Source organism: Acanthopagrus latus, chromosome 11 (assembly GCF_904848185.1).
Source record: "Acanthopagrus latus isolate v.2019 chromosome 11, fAcaLat1.1, whole genome shotgun sequence".
Classification (NCBI taxonomy): domain Eukaryota; kingdom Metazoa; phylum Chordata; class Actinopteri; order Spariformes; family Sparidae; genus Acanthopagrus; species Acanthopagrus latus.
Genome location: NC_051049.1, coordinates 16,266,049 through 16,292,396, shown reverse-complemented (window position 1 = coordinate 16,292,396; position 26,348 = coordinate 16,266,049). Strand labels below are relative to the sequence as shown.

The 26,348-nt window shown below is 45.2% G+C and overlaps 1 protein-coding gene across 22 annotated transcripts in view; it reads left to right on the top strand.

The window, feature by feature from the left end:
* Positions 1–26,348, top strand: part of adgrl2a (adhesion G protein-coupled receptor L2a) — a 100,929-nt gene that overhangs the window by 62,375 nt on the left and 12,206 nt on the right. For 17 of the 22 annotated variants that reach the window (XM_037113621.1, XM_037113639.1, XM_037113640.1 and 14 more), the window contains 12 exons: positions 310–1,110; positions 12,651–12,947; positions 13,752–13,855; positions 14,558–14,743; positions 15,317–15,355; positions 17,465–17,648; positions 18,410–18,532; positions 19,057–19,262; positions 19,915–20,088; positions 21,412–21,621; positions 22,359–22,579; positions 23,214–23,280. In XM_037113621.1, coding sequence (XP_036969516.1) covers positions 310–1,110; positions 12,651–12,947; positions 13,752–13,855; positions 14,558–14,743; positions 15,317–15,355; positions 17,465–17,648; positions 18,410–18,532; positions 19,057–19,262; positions 19,915–20,088; positions 21,412–21,621; positions 22,359–22,579; positions 23,214–23,280 — 2,612 coding nt within the window. The remainder of the gene's footprint in view (positions 1–309; positions 1,111–12,650; positions 12,948–13,751; positions 13,856–14,557; positions 14,744–15,316; positions 15,356–17,464; positions 17,649–18,409; positions 18,533–19,056; positions 19,263–19,914; positions 20,089–21,411; positions 21,622–22,358; positions 22,580–23,213; positions 23,281–26,348) is intronic. The other 5 variants (XM_037113642.1, XM_037113641.1, XM_037113627.1 and 2 more) reach the window with 1 other exon arrangement.

Below are 26,348 nucleotides of genomic sequence, written 5' to 3'. Positions count from 1 at the left end.
CCAAGCTTCCTTTCGTTTCAGACTACTTTTTATATTTAAACATTATGCTTAATAACTTTCCTATTCCTTTTTTTCTTTCTATGCACAAAACCAAAATCCTTATACTGCTTGTGATATTGGCTATAGTTGTTAGCTGTGTTTTGGCCACTCTTTAATGTGTGTCTGTCCCCACTCCTCGTGGATGACCTGTAGAACAAAATGAAGACGTTAGAGATTACATGGATGTTACATATTGTTTTGTGTGTGTGCTTTTGTTTTTCATATGTTAACCCCTGCCTGTTTCTTATTCTACTCTTCTCCCACTGCTAGTTTTTCTTTGTCCTGGGACTCTGAAAGCTGTCGGTGATCCTTCCTTTCTATTTGAAGCGGAGCAACAAGCCGGCGCCTGGTGCAAGGACCCGCTGCAAGCAGGCGACAAAATCTACTTCATGCCTTGGACTCCTTACAGGACAGACACTCTCATTGAGTATTCCTCCCTGGATGACTTCCAAAATGCCCGGCAGACCATCACCTACAAGCTGCCCCACCGGGTGGATGGAACCGGTTTTGTGGTCTACGACGGGGCCGTGTTCTTCAACAAGGAGCGTACCCGCAACATTGTCAAGTTTGACCTGCGGACTCGAATCAAAAGCGGCGAGGCGATCATCAATAACGCCAACTACCACGACACGTCGCCCTACAAGTGGGGCGGTAAAACAGACATTGACCTGGCAGTAGACGAGAACGGGCTGTGGGTGATCTACGCCACAGAGCAGAACAACGGCATGATGGTCATCAGCCAGTTGAACCCCTACACGCTCCGTTTCGAGGCTACCTGGGACACGGCCTATGACAAGCGCTCAGCCTCCAATGCCTTTATGGTTTGTGGAGTACTGTATGTGGTGCGCTCCACCTATGAAGACAACGAAAGCGAGGTCAGCAAGAGTCTGATCGATTACATTTACAATACCAAACAGAACCGTGGGGAATACGTTGATATCCACTTTCCCAACCAGTACCAGTACATCGCAGCTGTGGATTACAATCCGCGAGATAACCAGCTCTATGTGTGGAATAATTTTTACATCCTGAGATACAATCTGGAGTTTGGCCCACCTGATCCAGCGCATGGTAAGAACCCAGCCCCCTCCCCTAGTCATTTCTCGTGCAGACAATGTTGTTAGATTGCATTGCTGAAATCGAGATTTTACTTGCTGTCATGTGCACTTTGATATTCCTTCGGTATTCCCCGCCCATGTATGAAGTGTCACAGCTGACTGATTTTTAATTTGGAATCTAATATGTGCTAGATATGTTACGGAAGCTTTGGAGTGTAGGAAAGCATCTCGGGGGGTGAAGTGAGTGGGGCTCTGTGGTAAACAACACCTTGAAGCCAGTTACCATATCATAAGGGATCAGTATCGAGGGGATTTGGGGAGGTTTACCATCCGGGCGTTCCCTTAGTCCCTGGTGCTAAGGCTCAAGGGACCCCTGCTAGCATATCCCTTCTTTTTTTTTTTTAGAGCACATAAGACTGGGACGGAGAGATATATTTTCACTTCTGGAAACCTACATGCCCGGACAGGTGCAAAGTCTAGCCTGGGGCAAGGTTAGATCATTCCCCAAGTGATGCTGAAACTCCATCGGCCATTAAAAAAATATATTTTACAGTCTGTAGGTGGACTGTAAGGATTTGAGCTCCCGCCTAAGAGAGAAAGAGATGGTAAACACAGGGGAGAGGGATCAATCATCCAGGGTCACATCACCAGCGTATGTTTTTAATTTAGCTGTCAAGAGCTGAGGGGAGGCTAGCCTAGGCCTGTGATAGTCCTTACAATGAGAATATAATAACAGTAATTATCCTAATCCCCTCCACACCCAGAGTCCTAAGTCCACGTAATGCTCGACGCAGTCAGTGATGAGCCACGGAGGTCACGCAACTTTTCCACAGATTATCCTCGAGCTCAATATTTATTAATGTGTTTGCTCGGCCACTTCTCTATTGATAGGACACGAGCTAGGGGCTGCTAAATTTGGTTCAGCCAGTGGAGCAGCATCAATCCCGCCAGGCCTGGCTGAGCTTTACGTTGACAAAGAACGGAGTCCAGGTTGGGAAGCAAAATTAATATGCGTCGGGGGGGCGTTAAGTGGAATACTGCCACCGTCACAGACAGCAGGATAAAATGTTTTCCTTTGTCTGTTTTTCCAACTCTGAATAACTTGTTTGAAGTTTTTCCACAGCCAATAAGACAGACACAAAGGCTTTTTTCTAATTAAACATTTGCATACTGAGAATAAGCTAGAGTCAAAAGGTGTTTCCTTATTTTAGTCATGTCCAAAACACTGTGTCACCCGCAGAGAATTCAGATGAGCTCATTTTTAGGCAGCACCCTGCGTTCACACACACAGCTCCTGTAAAGTGCTCGTAACATCCCCTTCTCCGCTCTAATAAGACTATATCGGAGCATGTCTTTACATGGCATTCCGTGTTTGTGTACAGTAAACTGATGATGAAGCAGTCAAGCAAAAAGCTTTAATTTCATCTTAGCTGTTATGGATTCTTGGAACAAGCTGTGCATAGACGGGCTGCACGCTCAATTGATTTATTCATTTTCTGAACGGACACTGATTACTGATAGAGGAATCAGAGGCTTTAAAAGGATTCTGGAGTAAGACCACATTACGGTTATTTGTGTGTGTGTGTGTGTGTGTGTGTGTGTGTGTGTGTGTGTGTGTGTGTGTGTGGCACCTGCGTGCATGCGTGTGCGTATAGAACATGCTTTGTTTACTCACACAATCAGACCTCCCAAGCACCCAAAGGGACCCCCCCTTACTCCCTCTACCTCCCTTCCTGTAGATTATGTTTAGAAACAAACACTACCTGACATACTGTATGTGCTCCTCGGGGCCTCTGCATTCACACGTCTTTATTTTAATGTCAACGAGGACCCGGTCCCTCTCTCCCTGACAAACGAGACGTGAGCCCAGCTCGGCTGCTGACTAATGTATGTTGAGTTGCAGTCGATGAGTGCAAGGGAGAATGGTCCAGGATGATCATCAGGATGTCAATAAACTTGTCCTCCCACATGGCTGATGTTGACACATAAATGATGGCACTTTTTTCTGGCTGTCACTAGTTGCCCTCTCTGTGATATCTTGCCGCTCGTTTCAGCGCCTGCCTCACTAGGCTCTGAACAGACTGTTTTCGTGGCGTTGAAAGTGGAAGGTAAATGGTAAAGGGAAAAAAAAAAAAAAAAAAAGAATGACATCTGAAAATCAAAAGACAGGCCTTGTTTATGCAACAGAGCATGGCTAATTATTAATGTGTACGCCGCAGCTCTGTTGTGCGACTTTTTTAAAGTCAAACTTCAAAGGAAACCACAGGTTTTTAATTCAACCGCAGATTTCTCCCCAGAGAATCTCAAAGCACGCACACGAGGATGAGTCAACGATGTAATTGCGGGGGTGTGAGATTGATAATATATGCATTTGTCGCTTTACATTGCACGCCCCGCTCCCTTTTTTCTCCCCGTATTTCAAGTGCACAAACAACGCCGTCATATGATTCGCTCCGTCATGGAATGCAATCACATCAAAGTGATGTTGAGACCCTCTGTGGCAGACAGTTGGGTTCTTGTCAAGTCCAATAACTCTGCGCGTGTCAAGGCAAGATCATCTCGTGTAGGATTATGGGGGAGTGGATGGGGTCACATCCAACAAGCGGCTCCACTGGAAGTGGACATTAAATGGGTCAGTAAGTCCCTCTCTTGGCTTTGACCAACAGCGCCATAATCCACTCATTTAACCATGGCTCTGTGTCTGTGTTCCTTCTTGCATATAGGAGCTCATAAAAAGACATATTCCTTTGTCGCATCTTGTAAGAGAGATGATTAAATTGATTTAAATGAGGTATTCCCAGAGAAAACTCATTATGCACCCATTTCTATGGCGCGTTTATTCATGCCAAGCTCCAATATGTGGCCTCAAACCACTGGGTAAGCATATCAAAAGCTATTTTTTACCACAAGTGTGCACAAACAGACTGTATTCACTGCCTCAATGGGACACAGGTGAGCCTTGGAAACCTTTTATTCATCCCTTGTCGGAAAATTAGATTCTGAATAACTTCCACATAAAAGCCCCCGGCGCTGTAGTTAACACCCACACAAATCAAGACCCCCTGTTTAATTGTTCAAATGTCAATACATTTGCATGCGGTTTCAATCTTCGCTGCATCCTCAAATTACACATTTGCAAGTGGGGATTGTATGGGGGGGAGAATGACCCAATTTGTTTGAAATTATAAGGTATGGCTCACTACGCCACTTGCCAATTAGCTAACAAAACTCTGCATGTGGCCACAACAATGCCGTGTAGTTTGTGTGTTACCAAAGTGCCTCACAATGCAGAAAGGCTCTGCTGTTACGGATGCTTGTGAGTCACATGCATTAGCAGTCACCCCAGAGAGCCTGCTTCTTATAGTCTGATGAATATACAGCTCCCCTAATAAGCACCACTATGATTCATTCCCGTCTTCTGCAGTGCTTACATAGAGGTCAACCTGTGCGCGGCAACATTTACAGAGAGAACGCAGGGAAAACAGAGAGACATGTGGACACTTAAACCGTCAACATCAGCCATCTGAGGTGCTCAGGTGAAATGGCGAGAGACTTCTGTCTCCTGAATGCCCACCAGCAGTGCACGAGCGAGGGATCAGGATGTGTTAAAAATGGCCAATTTGTTTGTTTGCCTTGACAACACACACAGCGGCGCGAGAGGCGAGGATATTGACGTGGAAAATCACCCTTTTTGTTTTTGTTTTTCTGTCCTCCTGTCATATTCTCGTTGTTTCTTTCTCCGTCTGCTTCCATCTTATTGCCGCTCTCTTTCATTTAATCCCTTTCATCTCTCTATTAGATTCAGTCCTGCTGTTTCTGTCTGACTGTCTCTTTTTCACGCGCCCTCGCTCTCTCACCTTTTTTGATTCTTTAACCCTTTTAACCTTCCTCCCTGTAGACTCCCAGTCCTCCACCACCATGATCAACCATGAACCGCGCCCTACATTTGAATGTTTGCATGTCCGTGTGCCTCCGCATCTATGCGCCCATTTGGCCTCTTTCCTGAAGTCCGGCTAAAGCTTTGGTCAGACTGTTCAAATCATGCCCGATGAGAGTTGTGCACACTAAATGACAGGATTTAAGTAAATCCTCAGCGGTGCCTTCTGGCAAAGAGCGCACGCATACAACAGAACAAAGGCGGCAATCATGCACATCGTGCTCTAGCCCCCTTATAATAGAGTTTAGAGTTCAGGATTGATGTTACAGGTGAATAGGGTTGAAAAAAAAACAAAAAAAAACATAGATATCAACATCAAACTCCCCCAGTTGATTACTTATGTTAAGACTCCTAATTTTTTCAGGCAATCTGATGAAAAGGTGTGCTAATTTGCATCAATGAACAGAATCCAAATCTAAAATAAAAACCCAAATGTGGATTTTGGAAGTTTTCTTTCCATCGACACGGCCCGAAACGTGTCTGATCGTCCTCAGGATGGAATTGGCAACAGAGGGAGACAAGTGAGGTCTCATTTTTCATTTCACGTTACAATCCGCTCACATATGGACAATGAAAAAGTGATTAATCCATGTGAATTGCTACAAATTGCCTCTTTAAGTGATGTTGTCCTAAGCAAAAACTTTGCAGCCTAGAACTGCTACTGATGGAAAACTGCCTAGTTGAGTGAAAGTTCTCCCCGGTTCTTTTCTCACCTTATTTACTCACGATCAAAACTCCTGTTGGTTGTTGTCTGGATCACACGGATGTTGACTGACTACACAAGCCCAGCCTGCTAGGACCTGAAGAAATCAAACACCTCACTGTACACAACAATCTGCAGGAACCCGCCCAGAAATCCACTAAATTGATCCATAGCCTCAAACCAGTAATCAGTTAATTCACAGGGTCTCTTTTTTTTCGTTTTAGTGTCCCTTAACCTAAGTATTTCGGCCGAAGTTACTGATGGCAGGAAGAATTCTGAGATGTTAGCGCACTTCTGGGGAGTGTATCTCTAACTAAGAGCCTCATTCGTCACTGCTGGACTGCAGGATCTCCCTATATGCCAGCTCCCATTCTTTATTCCTCCCATGTAGCTTTTTTAACCACCGTTTTTATGATGCACTGTGACGTTATTCCGTCTGCGTCGTGACCCACTGGTCTCATTCTTGGTTACGATATAGGGGTGAATTTAACTTGGGCGATAAAAAAGGGGGGGAAATCCCACGATGGGGATTTACAGCCTTGTTCACAACGTCTCTGATATTACATCGTGGGATAATACCTCACCACCCAGTGTCTGGTGGCAGCCGAGGCCAGGAGGTCACCTGTTCCCTGTGAAATCTGATCTGGATCTCTGCCGCTCCTCCTGCGCTGAAACGTCGTAACACACGAGGGCCAGTTGTCTCCAGACAAGGTGGAGCATTTCACCCCTCGTCCGAATACACACTTCGAGACGGGGCTTTTCTCGTATAGTCACTGCTGCCGCTGCGGTACACAGCGCGGACGAGTGATCTCAGCTCTCAGCTCGTACGAGCACGTGGGCAGCGACTACAAACCGGGGGTTATGATTTAAAATGCCACTAAGAGTTGTTTTACATAAAAGAGAGGGAGAAGAGGGAAGTAGGCGGGGGGTGTGATTGTGGTTACACTGAGCCCTATAGCCAAGGGGATCCACAGTCTCTTGTTTGATTACAGTCTGACTGTGAAACAAGGCGTATTAAAAGAATTATTACTCAGACATCACAATGGTCCCCCATCACTCCCTGACACACGCCTTTGAGGAGATTTATTTCACACAGGCCTGATTATTGTGTCTGTGTGTGTCTGCGTTTTCTCTAATCGGGTTCGCGTGCTCGCATGCCGATGCATGCGCGTCAGTTTGGAGGCATGTCTTGAGTGTGGCTCAGAAATAGTCACCCTCCTGCGCGCCCGGCATTAAATATCATCCCGCCCGGCACACTTAGAGTTAATGCTTGAAATTTGAGGCACGTACAGTACAGAGAAAGCTGCGAGGGGAAAAAAAAAAAAAACGCAGGCTGTAGTCTGGCAGCTGCTATGTCTGTTCTCTATACTTTGGTGTCATTCTGTGTGTGAGGGTGTAACACGCGTTTTTAAAAAGTGTGTGTGCTGCCGCGCGTGTGTGTGTAGGAGTGCACTCTGCCTGCCTGTGTCCATATGAATCAATGCGTCTGTATTGTGGGACAGAGAAATATTGGAGACAGCAGTAAATAACATAATCCAGCTATTAGGTTTTGTTCCCTAAGACGTGGACGTATACAGTACTGTACACACCCTCACAAGGACATGACTCGTGGGAAATTATACGAATTTTCACCCAGCTTTCTTCATATTTACTGCTGATACACAAGCAATCATACACTGTTCCCCTCCACAGCAACAAATGCGGCGCAGAGTGAAAGACGTGTAATCCAATTTCCTTTGTGTATTATTGTTATTATTGGTAGATATCAAAATGCATCACAAGCGTGTTATAAATCATCACACTATTTCATACTCAAGAACAGCTCCATTTCCATATGAACTTCCAAGCAAGGGTGCATCCACGGAGGACTGAGCCAAGCGCGCGTTGGAAACGGAGGAAATAATTGACACGTTCTTTCTTTTTCACAGTTCAACACCTCATTTCAATTAACCTGCGCTCTGATGGGTTACTCATTTATTTTTTCCCTCCACCAGATCCTCTTGGTCTCCTCTCAGAGGCCGAGCGCTGGCCCCCCTCTGATGGCAGAAACAGACTCTGGGTTGTTTGAGGTTCCACTGACTTGTTAACTTTTGCTGTTCCTCTTCCATTAGGAGGTGATTACCACCCGGGAGCCGCATTTTCACAGTGTTCAAAAGACACTGTTCTTTTACTTTACCCACAGAATGAGAACAAAAAACCCCCCCGAGCAGCCTCGCTTCACATCATCATCTCGGGATTATTCTATGACGGCACAGACTATGGAAATCTAATAATTCTTTTAAACTTTTTTTGTGGCAAATTAGCTGAAACAAATGCTAACTGTGTGTTCCCTTACCACTTTCCCCCCCCCAAGATAAACAGCACCTGGTAATGTGTATGAAACATTACCCTGATGAACAGCCATGCGGTGCCTACTGAAAGTGAAGCCATTAACCATAATATAAAAGACACACACGCTGTCGGTTTTCATTTGTCACCTCTGCATGACTACCGAGTCCTGGTGAGGTCTCATCTTGTCTGTGTGAGTGCGTGTTTCAGCGTGTGTGTGTGTGTGTGTGTGTGTGTGTGTGTGTGTGTGTGTGTGTGTGTGTGTGTGTGTGTGTGGTCCTGAGTGCTTACGTGTCAAGCCTCTCCTGGATTCCCATCCCCATTGTCTGTCATCAATTCCAGACCTGTAACCCCAAGTGGTAATAACAGAACCACTGACACACATGTAAGTGCGACAACGTGTGGGCGTCGAATCACACAAAGAGGTTATGAATAAGTCTGTCCTGACTATCAGTGGGACTTGGCGCTCACACTCCATGACAGCTAATTGAAGGTTCCCCTTGGGCTGAGTGCAGCAGAGACATAATAATCAAGGATCCTGCCCTGGTTGTTTCGCTACACAGCCCAAACGTGGGTTTTGTCCTCTTTTGTCATAATCAAAGGAGCATTGCTCGGTGAAGGTATTCAGCGGTGTTGCCACAGCTGAAAGCAGGAAAATATTTGCTTCATGTTCCGAATCCTGCAAAGGTGCAGAGAAGGCCACTGCAGAGCACTACCGACAGATCAATACCCATCCCTCACAGTGACTGCTTATAAACTTATCCACTTAGACATCTCTGTGAAGAAGTGACTGCCCGAGAGGAGTGTCCATGTTAATACCTGCGGGTTAATTCCTCACAGCTTTCATTGGATTAAATCAAACCGAGCGGCGGCATAAAGGTAATAAAATGGTTGAGTCGCTGGCAGGATTAAGGGGCTGACACGCTATGTACACAGGAATAGCAGTGGTCGGAGAGGACCGCTTTGTTTACGCAGGAATCTCTCTGGGAAGATTCACATTAGCATCTTTTTCACAAGCGAAAAGAGGATTAGTTTGTGTCAAAAACATGAAACGAAACCACCCCCAGCAGGATTATTTTGGCCCTTTCGCTCGTGTCCCTTTTCATAATATTTCTTGTTAATGAAGCTCTTTAATGTACAGCTGTGCTCCGTGATGGCGCAGTCCAGACGTTGGCTCCGCAAATCCAACCCCACGCCCCTTTCCCAAGAGCTGAAAAGCCATCCAGTTCGCCTTGGGCCAACTCTCTTCCGATGGAATGCTTCAGGAGAGCCAAACCCATTAATTGGTATTAACCAAGTCTAACATTAATTACCTCTCACACTTTCACCGCTGATAGCAGGTAGCACAATGACAAATGGGAGAAATAAAAAGAAAGCCTCAAAGTGATTTATTGGAACGTGTTGTAACTAGAGCGTGCTGCTCAACGTCCCATCGAGCCATGACAAGCGGGCCTCTTGAGTGAGGGGTGTAAACAAGATACAGTTGTTAGTTGACATGCAAAAGGAATGTGCTTGGATTACAGCAGATGCCTCTGTGATTTATCGGCTGAGGTTGCCAGCCCCTTTATCTTAAATCACGCCGCCGAACAGCGATTCATTTTCATTTTTATTTCTGTCTGGATTCTACACTCCCCACCCATGGAGAGCGGGATCTTATCATTATCATCTTTCATACTTTGGAAATGAGAAACCTATAAAGGGCCCCACGGTTTCTCGGGAATCTTCTGGATGCTTGCCAAACCCACCCCGACCCAGATGTTTAAAAAGAAAACGATAATCATTATAAACTATGTCGACACACGTTCGCTTTCTTCAGACTTGCATGTCCTAGTGTGTAAGCTTACCCAGAGATATGACTTTTTTTTTTTTTTTTTTGGCTATTACTTTCACCTTCTGTGAGTCGTCTCAGTGAGTCATGAAAAACAACGGTTATAGCAATAAAGGGGTATTGGTGCAGAATAGAGACAGGCATTTCTCCCAGCCAGCTAAATGCTAGTGCTGAAAGGACACTAAGCACAGGTTGTCTCTCAACCGCTGTGACAGGCCGTGCAGCCGAGAATTTCACCGTGTTGAGTAAAAGGATACAGGTGGGGGTGGTGGTGGTGGGGGCGGGGACGGGGACGGGGGGTGTGGGGGTGGGGGGGTGGGGGGGGGGGGGGTGCGAAGAGGAGGCTGAGGTGAAGCCAGCCAGCCAAATCTGCCTTCAGCTCAGTGTCAAAACAGCCAGTCAGCTGTGTACACCTTCATGTCGCCGGCGTGTGTGTTAGTGTGTGTTGAGTTCTATACCCCCATCACCAGGAGGGAGCACACGGAGTCATCTCCTCTGGTCAATAGAGCCTAATTCGCCACAGGTAGCAGCCAGCCTCAACGGTGATTTCCCTTCAGCCTACCTGTGCTGAAGCCTCTCATCCACACCGTGGGGCCTATGGTGATAATAGTGTGTTTTTGTATGTCTGTGTGTGTGTGTGTGTGTGTGTGTGTGTGTGTCTTTTTTTTGTGGTGGGGGGTCAGTGGGGGGTTTCCTGCTATCAGCCAGACCCATTATCCAATGGAGGCAATAGATATGGAGGTGTTGCTGCCCGGGGTCTGTCTGCCTCTCCTTCCAATCCACCGGAGGACAGAAGCTGTCTTCTCATTCTCCAACTTGGCCCCATTGTTTCCGACTCTCCCTGTCGTCGTACGCTACATGCGCCTCTATTTTCCGCCGTCCTCTCCCCGCTCTCTGTCCCCCCCCCCCCCCCAACCCCTGTTTTGAACCTGACTCCTGACTTCTTCTCTTTTAGCTGTGCTAACCAAAAGTAGCTGGAACTTTTTAGTCCCGGGAACTTCTTTTCAAGGAACTGAAAGGTTCTTTCAGCTCTTTGTTGTCTGCGATTCCACCGCAGTCTCAACTCAAGCAAAGTTTTGGCCAATTAGTCCGCTGATGATGATAAAAACAACAGCTGTTTTTTTTTGCACACGACTATACAAAAAAGACCTTGAAAACATAGTTGGTTCATCTGATGTGTGCTTTCTTCTGTAATTAAATGTTGACGTGTCAAAGCGCCATGAACAAGAAAACAACCTGGCGCACGTCTGCAGATTTTTAAATGGCGCCTGAAAATAAAATGCTACGAGAGTTCGACCAATCACGAATGTTCAGCTCAAAAGCTCCCGTGCTACGCAGTGCTACCCTCAGAGCAGGGGCTTTTTGGGGGGTAAAATAAAGTCCCTGGAACTGAATCTAGACCCCGGCCCCTGTGATGAAGTCCCTCCAAAGGGTCCTTGGGCCTTGGGAAAGCTCCTGTGGCGGAAACTCGACTTTAGACCCTCCGTCTCTTCGATGTTTCCGTTGCCGGCTGTACTACCGCGAACAACTGTGCCTTGGCTCAGGCAGTGTAACAGCACCTCTTCACATTCTCTGCATGCTCTACAGGCAGCCTAATGGAGGAAATCAAAGTACTCAAATGCGATTAGATTCAGTATGCACATTGCATTCCAATCAGAGCTCCTTTCATTGATATAGCTTATCCTTTTAAAACTCAACCAACAAATACTTTTAAGGGGGGGGGGGATTTGGGGGTCATGCTTTCGTTTTGTACCTGAGGATGTGGAGCAGATTTATATCAGATAGTTAGTGTTTATCAACATTTCATCTATGAAACTCCCTCATGTGCAACTTTTATGAAATGTAATTACAGCGCTGCTCACACTATGCTGGTGTGTCACATGAAAAATGTCTTCCTAGTTTTTCCTTAGTGGCTCATGTTAAATGTAAGGAGTGCACTATTTCCTCCTTTTTCCGGGACTGAAAAATATTGTTTTTGCCTGGGGCATTGCATGAGTTACTGCACACCTGCTTTATCAGAGTATGAGTTGTAGCAAGAAACAAGTGAAAAAAAGAAAAGGAAAAAAAAGAGAGTGTTCAGGCACCATGGCTGCACATACAGGTTCTGTGTTGCTCTAGTGAAATTTAATCAGCCATGCCACAAAATCTCCCAGGCAAGAATGATTGCAAGGCAGGAGGATGTTACTGTAATTATTGTCTTGTTCACTACATCTGAATGCCTTGGATAAGCCACAGTCAACGGGAAGGCAAATACGCTCGTTGCACAAAGCACTTAGCGGCAATTTACACAACAGGATACTTGGATGTATAAGCATTACAGTGTGAACATGTTGGGGGGGGTGGAAAAACCTCGGGACGGTGCTTACTGGGGGGCAACTGTTAAGGTTTAGTGGGACATGAGGGCATCTGCCCACCAGAAGGCCAGCGATTGAATATCTGCCAAAGTACTTTTAGCAAAATACTTGATTTAGTCCACATTATGCATCCCAGGGGTGCCACACTAATGAGCTGACCTCACACTGCAACTGCAGGTCAAACTAGTCTTGTCAAATCAATTTTGTTTACAAAGCTAAATATCACAAACTAATATTTGGCTTTTATTTATTTACTTATTTATTTGCTTTTGTATCCACAGCACCGCATAATGTATTCACAATGACTGATAAATGTGTTTCCCAGTGAGAATCAAACTCATGGAGGAGACAGCATTACATAATGCCGCTCCACCTTAACATTAACACCCGTGTCTCTTCACAGCTCCGCCGCTGTCAGAAGTCACCACGTCCCCTCAGCCTCAGAGAACTACAACAACCACCACAACAACCACAGTGCACTGGGGTGTGGCCAACACTACCACCACAACAGGGCTCAAGGAGGGCAGCAGGGGAGCGCCCAAGCCGCCTCCTGTGATTCCACAGACTACTTCCCCTCCACCTCTGGAGTCCTTCCCTCTACCCGAGCGCTTCTGCAAGGCCACCGAGGAAAGAGACATAACGTGGCCTCAGACCCCGAGGGGCATGCTCGTGGAGCGACCTTGCCCCAAGGGAACGCGAGGTAAACAGGACTCCCTCCCTCCTCAGGGCCGAGCGCTCGCTGCTTTCAATATGACCCGAGGCATCTCAATTGAACATCCCAGAGTTTGCTAGATTTGTCTTGATACTCGTGCACGCAACAGTCTCATCAACTGGCCACCGGTTTAAGTATGTGTTCAGGCACTCAGAGAACACAGTCTGTAATGAAGTTTTAGCTGTGTCATTCCAGGTCAAAACATGATTTAGCAATCCGCAACGGCTGCGTCGCAGAGGAGCAGGCTCAGCTGTTTCTCCCGCAGCTCGCGTGGAGACGCGCATCCCTCAATTGATTGTGTGTGAAATCGTGTTAGCGCTCTGAGTTCATCAGACACGGGGCTAATTAGGACGGGGGGAAAAAAATGTTGCCACTTTGTAGCAAAAACAGGAGCAAGCTGTTGAAGATATTTCCAGAAAATAATGTGGCAGAAAGAAAATTGGTGACTTTAACACACTCGGTGTTTACTGTATCCAACAATTTCAGTTTAATTTGTCATTTGACGGTGTTCAAACAGTTTACCAGACTAGCATGGTGGGGGAAAAAAACAACAAAAAAAATATCCTTCAGGGCTGATGTTTTCTGCGTGCACACACAAACAGACACTCTCCGGTCTCCGTATTTGTGTAAGAGATAAAAAAATTTGCATGTTTGTAAATTTCTTGTTTGCGTGCAGGCTCCTCTTATTATCTCTATCCTTGTCCTGCGGTGCCCTGTGAAGGGCTTCATGGGAAAATAAATCTGATTTGACTTGATTGAACTTGACTATTCTCTTCTTGTTTTCCCTGTCAGGCACAGCCTCTTATTTATGTGTCCTTTCCAATGGGACCTGGCACCCCAAGGGCCCTGATCTGAGCAACTGCACCTCCCACTGGGTCAACCAAGTAGCCCAAAAGGTTTGTACGAGCTCTGTCTCACTGTTTTCTCTCTGAGTGGAATGTGCAATGTGCTTCTTAAGGATATTTGTGTGTGGGGGGCATGTCCTTGCACTGTAAAGGACGTCTACGCTGATGTATCTTAATCAAAGCTGCACATATGGCAACAAAACCAGGGCTGATTAGCTTAAATGCTGCATTTCTCAGCTATGAAAGAGGTCTAGAAATGAGCAGTTTGATACGTGTGTTTTTTGACTGCAGCGCTTTTATGTTGAAAATTATGATTAAGAAAACTGCATCAAAAATGGAGTTTGAGCTTAAAGCACGGACAGAGATGTGACTGGCATAAATCCTGCATAATAATGTGTAAGTTATCCAAGTTTAAACCTTTTTACATGAAACAATGTTTTCCCTCCTCTCTGCATAATGTGTGCCAGGGATGTAACAGCAGTTGTAGCACGCGGCTCTCAGTCTATCTGTGGTTTTTTTAACTCACTGCACGGTACAAAAAAAAAAAAAAAAAAACTGCCGCCATGGCAACTTCTCCTACGCAGAGAAAACATTAAACCCCCCTCTTCACAACTGGTATTTCAAGGACTCATTCAAGTACGATTTGATGTCAGAACCGGAGCTGTAAAGAACACTCCAAGTCTGTCTGCTTGCATTCTTGTGAACATTATTCACTTGTCGTCTCCCTCCCCGCCCCCCGCCATCCCGCCGCAGATCCGCAGCGGTGAAAACGCCGCTAACTTGGCCAACGAGTTAGCCAAGCACACCAAAGGCCCCATCTTCGCCGGGGACGTCAGCTCCTCGGTGCGCCTGATGGAGCAGCTGGTGGACATCCTGGATGCTCAGCTGCAGGAGCTCCGGCCCAGCGAGAAGGATTCTGCGGGGAGGAGCTTCAACAAGGTAACCACATCCACCAGAAATTTGCCTCCTTTGTCTACAGCACGAAGTTAACACTGTCGAGTGAGAAGGGAATAAAGGGATCCCCCGAAATAATGCAGGGATATGTAAAGTAGCTGCTATTGTCTGACACATTCTGTTTGCACTCTTTCTTTTCAACTTCAGGAAAGCTGTGAGACAGAAAAAAACGGAAACAAACCAAAAAAAAATGAAAAAAAAAAAAAATGAAGAAAGAGCCATTGCTATTTTAGAGGAGGTAATCACAGCGGTAATTGTAGTAATGGCCACAGTGTAATATTTCTATGAGGTGTCAGAAGGCTCGGAGAGGAAAAATGCAGCATGCTATGAATGTGATTTCGAGCCCCTTTTACTCCTCGACCTCCAGGACAGCAGATCAGCGCCACATGAGGCCGTCGGGGGGAGTGGCTGTATCAGTCATTCAGCAGTTAGCTTGTGCATCGACCTCACAGTCAGCCAGGGCCTTGATTCTACACAGCTCATGAATTTGTGCAAAAATTACGTGTCTCTATTTTTTATCTGTTTCTTTTTCTTTTCTAATTTAAAAAAAAAAAAAAGCTTCAAAAACGAGAAAGGACATGCAGGGCATACATGAAGGTATTGGAGCAAAGCTTCTGCCCACTCTGCTTGCTGCCGCCCCCCCACCCCCTCCCCTCCTCTATCCCTGTGCAACTGTATCCGCCCCGGCCACAAGTTCAGCAGCATGTGCCCTCTGTACCGTCCTGTACTCCCCTTCTCCCTGTGCTTTCTGCTTTTTTTTTATTTATTTATTTTTTTGATATTGCCTTACACAGAGACACAATCACAACCCAAAGTGCTTTTTTTTTTTTTTTTCTAAGTCAAAGAGAAGTCATCTCCAATTACTGAGGCGGCTTCTTGACATGGATGTGTCTCTGTGCGCTCCCCACCTCCTCTATGCGTTGGCAGCGATGGTGTTTTGTTTGTTTGTTTGTTTGTTTTTCACTCTGTTTTATTTTTTTATTTTTTTCCTATTGTGTGTTTTTAAATGTTTACTCAAGATTGCACGTCTGTATGCGTAACACCATGATTCAAACAACCTCCTGTTTCTTAACACTCCTCTCAAGATTCATTTGCTGAAGGATTTACTGCTTTTTTTTTTTTTAACAATCCTTTGTCATTATGAGAGAGTCCTTCAATATCAAACAGTCCTGAATATTATATCAATCCCAGATCTTTGGTATTTTATCTTTTTGGTTTAACAAGGACCCTTTCCTGACCTTTCATAACGCGTTAAGTAAAAATTGTGCTTCACAAGGACGCAGGTTTTAGGTCGTAGGAGTCATTTGTTTCATAAATTAAAGGTGCACATCGTCGGGGTCTGTGCGGTTAATAGGGTTAGACAGGTCAAACCATTTTTTCCCCCTTTTTTCCTCGAACACTCTCCGGTCGGGTTCATACCTTTAAAGTATTTTGGCCATATATATCCCTCAACCATTAGGGAGATCAGTGTCCTCCACCTGCCACCAAAGTCACCCCCCTCAATCCAGACCTCTCCTCCGGGAGGGTATTAAAATGGATCGAGCTAATTAGCCAGTCAACGGCTGTGAGCTCATAAAAAGAAAGGAGGGAAAAAGGGCAAAAAAAAAAAATCACGTGCACGTAGTCGCAGTATCTCCCCAAAAATGTGACGTCATGATTTTAAAAGTCTCAACATTTAGATTCGGAGTCAGCGACTGCGGTAAGGTCGCGTCGATGTAAATGACAGCACCTATTTGGCTAATGACAGCATGACAGGATCTGTGACAGAGATCGTCGAGTCAGCAGTATCTGACATCTGCCATACTTGATGCAACATCACTATAGCTATAGCCCCACCCCACCCCCCCCTCCCAACACACTTTCCGCCAGCCGTCGCCGCCATTGATTACCTGATTAGATGCATTGATTTGATTATTTCCTGAAGAAAAACCCAGAGTCGCCTGTCTCCTCCACGCCCAGTTTATCCGCCGTCGCCCCTGAGCGAGCTGTTCGGGTGGCGGAGACCGCGAGGATGGAAAAATGTTACGCTTCATTTGAACATTTTAACATATCACACTTTGTTTCGTTTTGCTCTGCACACATTTCCCTGTCCATTTTTGTTTTTTTGGAGGGTGACTTATTAATCACCTCAGGGAAGCATTTGCACTTGAGTTCAAATTAAAGTTGAAGAAAAAGGAAAGTTTCAACACGACGGACGTCGAACTTTGCAATTAGGGAATTTTAATTGAGGGCGGCTTTCTGACTTTCATCGGGCCATCTCTTAATATCCTGCCACTGGACAGACCTGATAGGCTCAATACGCTTTGACCTTCAGTGTCTGCCCTGATGCAGCGTCCTTGAAAGAGAAACTGAATCTCCGTACCATCCCCAACGACGCTCCCGCCCTTCCCTCCGTCTGCAGTTTCTCCTTCATGATCAATACCATTGCAGAAATTATGACTTCCTTATTCAGTAAAAAAAAAACCTTTAATTAATTTATCTTGTCACATATGCCATCAAAAAGAATAAATATCCTTTAAGCTTTCTTTCTTCCTCATCTTGTTCATTTTAATCCCAACAGATGTGATGCTTCAGCATTTCATCCATTTCATTTCATCGTTTGCATGCCGTCACTATATGCCTCCCAAGCAAACTTACTTTGCAGAGTAACACAACTGTCTGTCTCTGTTCTTTTTTTTCTTTGCGTGTTTGTCTTGTTGGACGCAGGCCATCGTGGACACGGTGGATAACCTCCTGCGACCGGAGGCCTTGAAGTCCTGGCAGGACATGAACAGCACGGAGCAGACGCACGCTGCCACCATGTTACTGGATACCTTGGAGGAAGGGGCCTTTGTCCTCGCCGATAACCTCATGGAGCCCGCCATCGTCAAAGTTCCTGCAGACAATATAAGTAAGTAAAACCAGAGCTTGCGGTGAGCGAGTGACAAGCGCTCGCAATTGATGCAAGCTCAGTTAATTTCATTACCTCCAATTCATTGAGAGAGTAACCCTTGTGATAGGGAAACAAGGCCGCCGCATAAAAAAAGGACTTTGTTTTCATAATAAACATTTAAACCTCGGGGGGAAGAGAAGAAAAAAACAAAACAAAACAAGGCATATTGCATTTAACGAGTCACTTACTGACAAAGTGATGAATATCAGACAATTAAAGAGACTGGATTCTCTGATTGCGCACGCTTAGTTTATAAATGTGTGCGTCTAGACCTTGTAACTCTATACATTAATGTGAACATTAGCCTGCTGTGGAGTCAGAAAAAAGTACGCTGTTTATCCACAGCCTCCTTCTCTCTTTTTCCTCTGCTGTTAGACTGTAGGAGGACGGCTTCTCCGTGGTGTGCAGTGTTGTTTTATTCATTATAGTAAGAGCCTCGCTGCGCCCAGATGATCACTGTCTGATTGACGTTTTTTATTGTGTAGCTCAGTGTCACAAAGATTTAGCATTTGAGTCGTAGCTGTGTCCTTTGGTCCATGCCGACGATCCGGTTTCTGTTGAAATGTCAGGAGCAAAGCTGTCGCATCAGTATTCACCACCGTTCCGTTTTTTATGCCCTCAGGTCAAAGTCAAACAGTCTGAAATGACCAATATCTCATTCTCTTGTCCCTCTAATCTCTCTTGTCTAACCTGTCCGCTGCCATTTCTGCACTTTGCAGTCCTGGATGTGTATGTACTCAGCACCGATGGCCAGGTCCAGGATTTTAAATTTCCACAATCCAGCAGGGACGGCATCTCAATCCAGCTTTCGGCGAACACCGTAAAGCTCAACAGTCGGAACGGTAAGCTCTCCTACAGGGTGTCTGCAGGTCCCAAAAAAAGACTTGACTTCGATGTTGCAAAATATTTTGACTAAAAAGTCATTAAATAATCTGAGTAAAGGTTGCAATCCGCTCAGACATTTTATCAAATTTCATTTTGGCATTCCATTTTTTTAATGAGTCAAGCTCTTCAGCATGGAAGTCCACGTTTTTATTTATTTCTATTTGTCTGATGCTTCTGGACACCCTGTTGTAAACCAACCAAAACCAAGGAAAAAAAAAAAAGAAAATTTGTCAATAAGTTCTTACTCTTGAGTGAGAAACTGGAGAATGTAAGCAAACGTGTTTGACTTTTGTTCCCTGTCTTGTTTCTGTGTAAATGCATATTTTAGATTGAATAACGTCAAAATAAGTTTTAGTCTTTGAAATATGTATAGTCCTCTTTTTGTTCGCAGTTTCTTTCTAATTCATACATTCCCTAAATCTTTTCTGCATTTTTTTTTCGTCTCATCTTTTGCCATCTGTCTGCTTCTCTCACTCTACAGGAGTCGCCAAGCTGGTTTTTGTGCTCTACAAAAACCTGAGTCAGTTCCTCAGCGCCGAAAACGCCACCATCAAGATGGCCAACGAGGCTTACGGCCGCAACGTGTCGGTGGTCGTCAACTCTGACATCATCGCCGCCTCCATCAACAAAGAGTCCAGCCGTGTATTCATTAATGACCCGGTGATTTTTACCCTGAAGCACATTAATGTGAGTCTCCCCGCATGGAGTGAATGGAGAGGTCATATTAAAAACACCGGGAGGGGAACATCCAGGGTAGACAGAGATCTGCGATTTGAATTGTAAATGTCTGGCTAGGTCAGTCGGCAGTTTATTTAAGTCATTGAACATCAAATTAAAGGAGTCTTTAGAACCTAAGTGAATTCTTAATGAAAACTAATTCTTTAATCAACATTGGGATATAAATGACACCCATTTTCTTTTATAGTGGGGGAAATTAACTCCTAGATTAGCCGTACAATCTAGGATGAAATTACTGGAGCGCCAATTATCTTTCGTCTTTTAAAGTTGTCACTAGAGTTCCCAGAGGGCCACGCGTGACTCCATTCTTTATCAGAGAAATTGTGCTATTCCGAAGACATGGCGTCAAACAATTATGCCTCTCTGTTATTAAGGCCTCATATACCCAACCACGCTTCGGTTGATTTGGCAAGCATGCGCCAAATGAGATACAACATATGAATTGCTTCATAAGAGCTGTGAAGTGAAAAATCCTCATCCATATCAGGGCGGAAAAATACTTTGTATGAGTGGGGGGTAAATGGCCTCTGTGTTCTACATGTACTTCAATTTCAGGCAGTCAATTATTTGGACACTTAACCATATCTCTTGTTATCTGCAGATGGATAACTACTTCAACTCCAATTGCTCCTTCTGGAATTACTCTGAGAGGAGTATGATGGGCTACTGGTCCACCCAGGGCTGCAAACTCCTGGACTCCAATAAGACACACACCACCTGCTCCTGCAACCACCTCACCAACTTCGCCATCCTCATGGCGCACCGTGAAATCTCAGTACGTCACGTCCTCCTCTTTGATCCAGTTACTCTCAGTGTCGCAGTGCATGCAATTCAGTTTTCTTTATCTTTTTGAAGTTATTTCAAAGTGTAACGTCTCATTTATCTGAAAAGATCATATCACACTTTCATTAACGTCAGGTTGGAGACGTAGTTTACCTGCTGAACCACAGACGACAGAAAATAGCAGTTTGAATTCAACACAAACCAGCAGTTTTCCAGCTGTTGGTGAGGTGTGGGCTGTTGGATATGTTTGATTTATCACATACGCTACCAAAGCAGCACCCTGCATGAACTAAGCATAGCAGATAGGTCGGACCACCGTATTTAACTAAACCTGTCAGAGTCCAACCAGTAAAATGATTGACAGATAGTGTCACTGTCACAAAAACATTGGGTGGCAATATGAGAACTTTTTTTTTGTTTGTTTTAATCAGGGCACCAATGTCTTTTTGGACCATAAAGTTTATTTGTATCTAGTATATATTTCAGCCTCCATCGTTCCTAGTGTTTAGGCTGAAAATTAAATGAACAAATCTGCCAATTTCATATCACTGTGATTGAGTCTATACCCGCATCTAACCAACTTTTTTGTCAAACTCACCTTGTAAGTATTTCAAACTTCTTTTTCCATCTCAAAGCAAACCCGAAACATTCCCGATCCAGGTTCAAATTGCAATCTTGCAAGACGACAGTAATTCACAGCGAGGTCTGGAGGGATGACCTGTGCATGATGTCTCCCTACTGCTTTCCTCAGTAACTGTTCAGCTTTTTAAAACTGTTTAAAGCACAATTATTTGTTTAATTTTTAACTGTATGAGGACAAGTATGCAGCATTAACTGACTCCACTGACTGCCTGTCCCTAGATGGGCATTTAAAATACATAAACCTCAATGACAAACACAGAGAGGACAGTAAAAACACAAACTCACGCACTAAATAAGCACAAGAAACTACAGACAAAAGAAAATGATTTTTTTTAAATTACAAAATGTGAAGACTTAAATTTACGTTCTGTAGCACTTTCGGTTGGTGACTCCCTAAGTCGAAGTAATGTCTAACAAACGGTTCAACCAAAAACGTTTTTTTGCTGCTCAGGTTATTGGATTTGAAGGCCTGAGGAGGTCAAAGTACCCACTATTCCATCAGAAAAATAGATAAATGACAGAAAAAAACAAACTATGTTAAAAATAAAAACATAATTCTGTTTCAGAGAAAGATGTTTTTTGTCTCTTTAATTATGTTGTGTCCCCGTCAGATATATATCTGATGTATGTCAGCAAGTTACATATTTTGTAATGCATCATTTATTCTCTCCAGGGTACCAACATCGTGCACGACCTGCTTCTGACCGTCATCACTCGGGTCGGGATCGTGGTGTCCCTCGTCTGCCTCACCATCAGCATCTTCACTTTTTGCTTCTTCCGAGGCCTGCAGAGCGACCGCAACACCATCCACAAGAACCTGTGCATCAATCTCTTCATCGCAGAGTTAATATTCCTAATTGGCATCGATATGACGAGACCCACGGTAAGCCGGAACGATTGCACCCCATTGATTTGGTTTTGATTCATTCCCCTTCCTCGCTTTATCTCCTCTCGCCCCCAAAAACAAAATAAAAGACCCCTTCACACGGAAATGGATGAGACTTTAAGCATTGTTTGTTTCTAACCTTCCCGGCTTGTCCCTGACATGACATGAGTGGGACAGCACCATTAATATAGATTACTAAGGGGCCATGTCTTCCACTTGACAGGTCTTTTTTTCCTCTTTCACTTAAAGCTACGGTTGCCATGGCAGAGCCTGAATCCATACCCTTTTTGTTTTCCTTTCACCTGCGTTTTCCCTCCAATCTCTACCAGACAAAAAACATTTTTGAATCAAAGCCTCAAATGCTGGGCTGCATGATTAAATCTCCCAACTCTAACCTTACAATAGGAATGCCATTTAAATTTCTACCACGCTGATGGAAAGTTAAACCTGTGCATAGTCAGGGCCCATGTGGTGAATGAATATTCATTACCTTTTTCCTGCAGTTTCACTGATATATGTGAAGGGGTGAGGCAGCAGCGGTGAATGTCGTCTTTACAGAGGGTTTTAATAAAAGATGGGGTGTATGATATACAATTTTCAATAAAGAAAGTGCTTGGGAGAGTCCTCCCATCATGTTTAAATCATTTTTTGTGCCACGAGTTAATCTTAAAAAAAAAAAAAAAAACTCCTCATTTTATGGAGACTCTGATATCATTTGATTGTTTGAATCTCAGATTGGATGCGCCATCATCGCCGGGATCCTCCACTTCTTCTTCCTGGCTTCCTTCTCCTGGATGTGTCTTGAGGGGGTCCAGCTGTACCTCATGCTCGTGGAGGTCTTTGAGAGCGAATACTCCCGGAAAAAGTACTACTACGTCTCCGGTTACCTCTTCCCCGCCATCGTGGTCGGCGTCTCCGCAGCCATCGACTACAAGAGCTACGGGACCGAGAAAGCGTGAGTGCAGCTTCCCCCGAACAAATCCTATGAAATGCAGAGCAGAACAATGCTGGATGCTACACTGCGCGGGCCTACCTGCTGTGTCTCTATGTGGCAGCTTTTTTGAAAAGAAATCTACTCATCATTTCTGCCAGCGCCTTACGTGCCTCTCTGGAGACTCAGCCGAAAACATTTGAGCTCCTTTTTGCCAGCAGTGGACAGCTGTTCAATTTTTTATGTCATTTGAAAGTGGCTGACAGACTCAACACTGTGGTTTTGGGGGGCGGGGGGGGCTGTGCAGCTACATTAAAGCCTTTCTGCTTAAAGACCCTCCTGTGACCTCTTGTTTGTAAATGCTCTCTTAAAGAGGAGAGCACTGTGTAGAAAAAGCCTTTTACGTAGATTAATGGCCGCATATTAGCTAAAGCCCGGCTATCGAGAGGGGCTGCGCGGGGTCACCCCTCTGTTTTGTGCAGCTGCATTAATGTTCGACCTGCGAAAAGGAGCGTTTGAAAGCACTCCAAGTTAAATATTGACTGGAATTTACACAATGTCATCAGCTCAAGTAACCAAAAATGAATGTCTTTCCATTAATATTTGGCAGCGGGAGTGTGAAGACAAGACTGAGAGTGTGTGTGTTTCTCTGTCCTAGGTGCTGGCTAAGTGTGGACAATCACTTCATATGGAGTTTTATAGGACCTGTCACCTTTATCATCATGGTAAGCTGTTTTATTTTTTCTTTGAATACCGAGACTGACAGAGTGAGAGGAAGGGACTGAGAGGCTCAGATGAAAGAGATGAGGCTGGGCGATAGAGGAAGCGAGATAGTTGAACTGAAGGGCAAAGTCAGACGGATTTTTTTTTTTGCTCCTCAGCCTCCGCCGCGATGACAGGTTAATTTTGCGCCAAAGTACAATCTTTCGAGGCGTCCGACGATCCTCGCTGCCTCTCACCACCTGACAAGGATCGGGATTTTCGATGGCGCGCTTTAACCTCGCATTTGCACGACTCCCCCGAAGTCCCACGCTGCAGACGTCACCTAATGGGCCTTCAGGTTTCCTAATGATAAAGGAACAAAAGCGGATTAGAAAAATGGCCTCGAGGTGTGCATTTTGCAGCACATACCGAAACGTTTTAAGGCTCGCTTTTTCTTTCCTCCTCTGCATCTGCCTCCTCGTGTGCGTGTGTGTGTCTGCCTTCAGTAAATAGCAGATGACAGTACAGGGGAGAAGACGAAAAAGCAAAGGCACCTCTCTGTTTGGTCAAGGACCGTCAGGGTGAAGGACATATAGCATATCATGATGACATATGTCCCATTGAGGCGCGCAATTATTTACTGGTCATGACATTATTATCTCCCGCTCCATCAGAGAGGCTCAGAAGAATGAGACCTCAGGGAGTCTTGCCTCCCTGCGCAAAAAAAAAAAAAAAAACAGAAAGAAATAGCAGGTGGTATTCCTTAGATATTTCCTCTCAGCCCAACACACCGTGTATTGCTTTGCCCCCGTGCACACCCAGGGATGAGGAAGCTCTGCAAACTTGTCTCGCTGCTGTGCAGGGAGAACGGGTGGTATTTGTTCAGCACTGTGTTCATTATCTAGCATAATGGTCAGTACTGTATCTACAGATGCAGTGACCTCTGCTGAACATCAAACTGACACTGAAAATATACTGGAGAGAGGGGGCACCCGTGTCAAATTCCAGCGAGTCTCTGCACACCGTCGGCAGACTGCTAGGAGCTTTTCAAAGTAAAGATATAGTGCGGCTCTTTGTCTGTGTGGGAACAGAATAAATAAAAGACGAATGTGCTCGCTGGACTGCATTTCACAGTTTTCACAAAGAGAGAGACACTGCCACTCCATGTAGCATTTAAAAATGCAGGAGGAAGTGCACAGAGGACCTGTGTCAGATTGAAATGTCTCTCAGTAAACTGTAAAATGCCTGTGTCTTCTTGTTGTCATTGATTTTGTTTGTCTTTTTATTTTTTGCTTAGCACTCACCATGAATGTGGGAGCTTATAATTGATGAAAAGCTAGCACGGTATTACATAAAAAATAAATAAATAGATACATAAAAAAACATACATTTCTCAGTGTCTCAGCAAATGCTCTGTCAGCCACACAGGAATACGTTTCCTCTCCCTTAAATTGGGCCCTCATTGTTTTCCAATCGCGTGTTGCTTCTGTTATGATTTGCATGAAAAATGCGTTCTGCGGTGGAAATGATGATCGGGATCCCGGTGGTGATGACCGGAGAGATAGAATCATGACCCCGTGAGGAGCTAATGTATTGTAGCAGAGCTAATGTGTGACAGGAATGAGGTTTTTCGCAGCGCTGTGCTCAGGCATGGCACACCGCTCCTCTGATTCCGTGCAACAATTGACTCAAAAAGACAAAGTACTGTGGAAAGGGGCGTCTCGGGGGAGCGTGCAAGAGCAAGGTTTGTCTACACCATCCGTGACCCTGGTTTCTCTACAAATTGGCTTTGTCCTTGTCAATGAGGGAGAGAGAAAGGAGGAGAAAAAGGCACAAGAGAAAGGAGAAGAAGAAAACAGTGCTGCTTTGGCTCATGTACGGATCCCCGCCCGCCACCCAAGCCATGTTTATGCCAGGTGGCGTTGGTTCTAACCTAGGGTGGTCGTGGGTTTTTTTGTCTTTTCTCATCCTTTTGTCTCCTCACAATCTTTTCTCAATTTCCCTGTTTTTTTTAGTTTTTCACTCCTGGCTGACGCAGGTCCTAAATACTGGCTGAAAACAAAAGCTAGTGGGAGGCATTTAGGTCCATGCTCTTAGGCAGAGGTTGCCCTGTCTCTAGGCACAGGGGGGTATTAGCTCCATGAAAGGGGAACATGGAAGTAATGAGTCGGGGGTTGGGGGGGGCGGGAGCCATTAGTATGCTTGAGATAGCTTCAACACGAGGCCTCTTGGATCATGACACGTCGCAAGCAGTTCTTATCATCTGGACAGCTCCATCTGCACCTTTAATATTTTATCCCCGGCAGTTCATTCGGAGTTCAGTGTGTACACACAGTCCACTTCAGAAAAAAGCTTTCTCCTCGGTCCCAGCGTGCCGAGGTGCTTCTGCATGGCTTGCAGTGATGATTCAGAGACAGGGAGACAAGAGTGAAGGGTAGAGGCGAGGCAGCTCGGCTCAAGCAAGAGGGGAGATCCCCCAAAGGAAGGGCTGCATGTCGGTGGGGGTGGGAACATGTGCCGTGCTGCTAGGTTGCTTTAAAGTACTGTGTCCCTCTCCTCTGTCTCATTGGATCCATGTCACCACTCCGGGGCTGTGTGATTTTTTTTTTTTTTTTTCCAGAAAAGAAAAGAAAAAACAAAAAAAAAAATAACGTCCTCGCCCTCCTGTCCCCCTCCCTCCTCCTCACCCACCGTCTGACTCATGCAGGCGGCTGATAGAAATAATGGCTGATGGCTGCGAAACAAAACACAGCTTCAGCACCGTCTCTGATATAAAAGCAGGTTCACGATTCAGGACCCCCCCCCCCCCCACCAGTCGTCCCTCTCCTTTACTGCCTGGGTTATTGTGAGCAGCTCCATGAGTTGATTGCATGTGGAGGAGTGATGTATTGATCTCAGGCAGGCTTTTGATAGCAGTGTGCGCCAGAAACATGGAGGATTTCTGTTCAGGAGTGAACGGCCGTGGTTTGAGTCCTGCTCACAAAGGTCACTCATTCATTTCACGCTGGCAACGCGTCCGCCTTTTTGTCTCGCCTGTGATTTGGCATTCTAAAGGTAGCGCGTTAGCACTGAAATGCGCCGTTCATAAGGC